The sequence below is a fragment of the Photinus pyralis genome, unplaced genomic scaffold (assembly GCF_008802855.1).
Source record: "Photinus pyralis isolate 1611_PpyrPB1 unplaced genomic scaffold, Ppyr1.3 Ppyr1.4_LG3b, whole genome shotgun sequence".
In the NCBI taxonomy this organism is placed as follows: domain Eukaryota; kingdom Metazoa; phylum Arthropoda; class Insecta; order Coleoptera; family Lampyridae; genus Photinus; species Photinus pyralis.
In genome coordinates, this window is record NW_022170510.1 from 7,969,948 (window position 1) to 7,974,542 (window position 4,595).

Genomic DNA, 4,595 nt, shown 5'->3' on the forward strand with positions numbered 1-4,595 from the left:
TTTAAACTTTTAAATATCCGTAACTCCTTTTTTTCAAATGGCACCCCCCATTTTGTTCTTCACCCTTGTTTTCCTTTTTCCCAGACCTTTAATTTGATGCAAAATGTCAAAACCTGCTCCAAACGGTTTCCGAGATATTCCATGTTTTAGTTACTTCTTGTGGAAAGTTGATAAAAAAATTAAGTCGCTTGATGTTATTCTTTTGTTTTTATTATGATAATGTTTAAACGTCAAATTTTCGCTGCTTGAACTTATACTTCTCGTCAATAATGGCTCGTTTGGGTTGAAAACTATTTTGCAATATCTCTCACCGTTTTCGAATAATAAATTTTTAAAGTTATCCCTGCAAATTCAATTTTTGACACAAAAACTTGAATATCGGCGAAGCCCTTAGAGCAAAGGGTCAACTATGGGGTATCGTTGTACTCCAAATTCGACGTAGAATCCGAAAATGTAGAAAAAATAGGGGGTCCCTATTTAAAATAACAAAGTTGATGGCTACTTCCGGTATTTCCGGAAGTGGCGCTATTTTGAAAATATTTTAGTTCAATTCATCATGTGCCAAAACCCTTAAAGGGCTTATCAGTTTAGCTTAATTTTCAAAGGTTTTCCATACCTTTCTAACTGACGCTCGTCAAGAATGACCTATCTCTCTAAACATAACTCGTGGCAAAAATAGTAAAACCTGCAAACTGTTAAATACATGTAAATATGCAACATAAAAACACTGTTTATATTGAGAAAAGTACAAAAAAGTATTATTACAGCAGCACAAAGTTTTGAAATTACAAGTGCACTTGAATATAAACAAAGGTATATAACAATTTAAATCCTGTATCGCTTCACTCGGATTCGGACTCCGTTGATGTCGAGTCATCTCCCACATGAATTACTAATGGCTCTACTACGATGTCCATTAAAATGTCAATTTGCCACATTTTTTCCTCTTCACTTTGAGCATGGCGAATTGCGTTCTTCCAATTTTCAGCAGTAACATGTTCCACTGCTTGTTGAAAAAGTGGATGAAGGTCTTTCATTTTAAATGTGGTGTTGTTTCTGGCCACTTCACCTTTTATTTGCGGCCATATCAGTTCAATTGGATTCAATTCGCAGTGATATGGAGGCAATCGCAGCACGGTACGATTGTGTTCCTTTGCAATTTCATCAACTACATATTTTGGTGTAACAGCTGCCCGTTTCACAAGCTGTAGAAGTTCAGCTCTTACCATATCTTCTTCGTAAGGTATCGATTTGCTTGTTAACCAAGTTTGTATATCAGTTTTTTTCGTACTGGTGTTTGGTATTTTTTCACTTTTCCTGCTATGATATGAAGCGTTGTCCATTATAATCACAGATTGTTCATCAAGATGTGTAACGATTTCCATAAACCACTTTTCAAAAACTTCATTTCTTCGTGATAATCCCCTGTTTTCTTCGATTCAAAACACAGCAAACCTTCCTCGACGAAGCCATCCTCGGACCCTATATGGAGAACAATAAGGCGATTTCCTTTGCCCGATGGATCTTTCAATCCAGTTGATAGCCCGTTGATAAATGCCTGTCTTGGAGTGAGAATTGTGGTGCCCTTCCATACTTTGCTTACAGTATGCCCAGCATTCACCCAAGTTTCATCTAGGAAATACAACTTCCTACCTTCTTCACGATATTTTCTAATTTCACGCAAGAACCGACGCCTCCAAGTAAATATTTCGTCGTTTTCCTTAAGAACACTATTGCGTGACCTCTTTTCGAATCTACAATGACAAGTACATAATATACATACACGTAAAGAAAAAAGGTTTACTGACCGAAAACCTATTTCTTTTATTAATTTCCATAAAGTAGTTCGTTTCAAATGGGGTAAGTCTTCGTCTTCGTGTAACACTGCCAAAACTTTACTCAGGGTAGGTGGTTCATTTCTTTCAAAGAAAGAATGAAGCAAACGTCGAAGAATACTTTTAGTTCCGGAATCAATATTGTCCAAAATTGCTCGTGGTCGATAATATTTTTTAGGTGAATGAAGTTCGTGTTCCTCTGTATACTCCCGAAGAATCTTGTAGACACTCGGAATGCTTACACCTAAATTACACAATAATAAGTAAAAATGAATGTGCCTAAGATGAAAATTACCTGCTGCTTTAGCCGTAAACTCAACTTTATCCGTTTTAGATACCTCCGGGTTGTCTTCCGCATATGCCTTGAAGATATTTAAAATGCCAGTTTTGTCTTCAACTGAAAAGTGCTTGGCAGAACGTTTTTTCGGTGGAGAGAAAGCAGCACCGGCGACATTCATGTTTGCGTACAACTTTTCTTGATCGCGAATAATATAACCCTAAAAACAGGCATGTAAAAATCGTGTATAAAATTTTATAATTACTCACCTGACTATCTTTAGAATACACCGGCGAGTCTTTATAAAGACTATTTTGTGTGAATAAAGGAGATTAATGGCAAATTGACGCAAATAAAGATGTAAAAACGTAAAAACCGGCAGAAACGCAATAGGCAAGTTGACAGATGACAGATTACCCAATTCGGCCAATTCGCTTTACAAGTGTGATTGTGGCTTCGAAAATTACACCAATAACAATGTCGTATTCAAATGTGGCGGTAATTGTTGAGGAGGGGCTTAACTATTTCTGTTGGGTGAACGAAGTATAGAATAAATGTCGACGGTTGCGTTGGTTACAATTGTGTCAACCAATGAGATACATGTTGCTATGGCAGTTATTCCAAGGATATCTTACTGTGCGTAAAAGTGTAATTGTAAAACCGGCCCTTAGTGGGATGATTAATCGCAATTCCATGATTGCCATGCCATGGAAACGTCCCTTGACGTTAGCTTATAAAAATCACCGTCTTTGTAAATGGTTTTGTAATTTTTTGACGTAAAAGTCAAGGCCTATAAGAAATAAGAAAGTTGATGTGATTTACTCGAAACGCATCACGGAGAAAAATGTATGTTAAAGGTAATTAAAAATATAATAACAGCTATCAAAAAATATAATACGTATAGGGATAGCTATGAAGAATTATAAAATGTATCATATACATATTGTTGCAAGTGTATAGTTAGTTTTACTATATATTGTTTTAACTCATACAAAAAAAACTGTATGTAACGGCAACCATCTCATATGCATGCTTTTGTAATACGGGAGTAGTTGAATTAACATCTCCGCTTTGTATTAATAAGTAACTTAGATTATTGCAACTAATATACACAATACACACCCTGCCAAAAATCGACTGCACCAAAATTTCTCGGGAAAACACTTTTTCTTATTAATTTTGGTGCGTAGAATCCAAAACAATTCGTACTTTTTCGATCAGACTTCTCATTCAAAAGTTATAGACTAGAAACCAATTTCGAAAAAAAATTCAAAGGGCTGTAACTTTTGAACTAGTAGCCCAATCTTGGAACTTTTTGAAATTATGGATTCTACAGGCCACATTCTATAAGAAAATTTTTTTTCCGGGTCGATCTGAGACAATTTTTTTTTCGGGGCTCAAAAAAAGGCAGTGTGTATAAACCTTCCCTTTTTACCAAAAAACGACTGCACCAAAATTTCTCGGGAAAACACTTTTTCTTATTAATTTTGGTGCGTAGAATCCAAAACAATTCGTACTTTTTGGATCAGACTTCTCAATCAAAAGTTATAGACTAGAAACCAATTTCGAAAGAAAATTCAAAGGGCTGTAACTTTTGAACTAGTAGCCCAATCTTGCAACTGTTTGAAATTATGGATTCTACAGGCCACATTCTATAAGAAAATTTTTTTTCCGGGTCGATCTGAGACAATTTTTTTTCGAGCCTCAAAAAAAGGCAGTGTATAACCTTCCTTTTTTACCAAAAATCGACTACACCAAAATTTCTCGGGAAAACACTTTTTCTTATTAATTTTGGTGCGTAGAATCCAAAACAAATCGTACTTTTTCGATTAGACCTCTCAATCAAAAGTTATAGACTAGAAACCAATTTCGAAAAAAAATTCAAAGGGCTGTAACTTTTGAACTAGTAGCCCCATCTTGGAACTGTTTGAAATTATGGATTCTACAGGCCACATTCTATAAGAAAATTTTTTTTCCGGGTCGATCTGAGACAATTTTTTTTCCGGGCTCAAAAAAAGGCAGTGTAAAACCTTCCTTTTTTAACAAAAATCAGGATACACACATATTGGTTTCGAATATATAAAATTATAAGTTCAAAAAGCATGATATATTTGCAACAATAAGGTATAATAATCAATATAATACAGTTTTGTTGTACTTATACTGCCATATTGTATTGGCCCAACCCTCAAAATCTCTGGAACATCACTCATGATTATAAGTGATATAGAATTCATCTATAAACTTCACCAAAATTGCGAGCCACATACACATACGCACTGAACTGACTGTTGACTGAACAAAAACCGCATACAATATACAATACAGAGCTTTTAATAATTTAATGCAACCTTTGCAACGGTTGTTCTCAAAATAAGCTTATGCTTATCTTGCAGATTCGGCATCATTACAATTACATCATATGTTAAGAATTATTATATGGGTTGTTAAACTAACAATCTTTCAACCGTAAGGTTTTCATT

At 35.0% G+C, this 4,595-nt stretch overlaps 2 protein-coding genes across 2 annotated transcripts; both read right to left on the reverse strand.

Annotated features, from left to right (window-relative positions):
• Window positions 1-842: 842 nt before the first annotated feature.
• Window positions 843-1,343, reverse strand: LOC116167066. The gene has a single exon (XM_031482303.1). It carries the CDS (start codon window positions 1,341-1,343, stop codon window positions 843-845), a length of 501 nt encoding a protein of 166 aa, XP_031338163.1.
• Window positions 1,344-1,348: 5 nt separating this feature from the next.
• LOC116167067 lies at window positions 1,349-2,655 on the reverse strand. The gene is made up of 4 exons (XM_031482304.1): window positions 2,382-2,655; window positions 2,131-2,332; window positions 1,809-2,079; window positions 1,349-1,754 (listed from the first exon to the last, which is right to left on the reverse strand). Exons 2-4 carry the CDS (start codon window positions 2,291-2,293, stop codon window positions 1,349-1,351), a joined length of 840 nt encoding a protein of 279 aa, XP_031338164.1. The 5' UTR covers window positions 2,294-2,332; window positions 2,382-2,655.
• Between the last annotated feature and the right edge of the window lie 1,940 nt (window positions 2,656-4,595).

Coding starts and splice junctions, on each gene's coding strand:
- LOC116167066 (XM_031482303.1), bottom strand. CDS start 1,343: ATGGACAACGCTTCATATCATAGCAGGAAAAGTGAAAAAATACCAAAC.
- LOC116167067 (XM_031482304.1), bottom strand. CDS start 2,293: ATGAATGTCGCCGGTGCTGCTTTCTCTCCACCGAAAAAACGTTCTGCC. Junction 2,080..2,130: donor GTTTACGGCTAAAGCAGCAG/GTAATTTTCATC, acceptor TGTGTAATTTAG/GTGTAAGCATTCCGAGTGTC. Junction 1,755..1,808: donor ATAAAAGAAATAGGTTTTCG/GTCAGTAAACCT, acceptor TTGTCATTGTAG/ATTCGAAAAGAGGTCACGCA.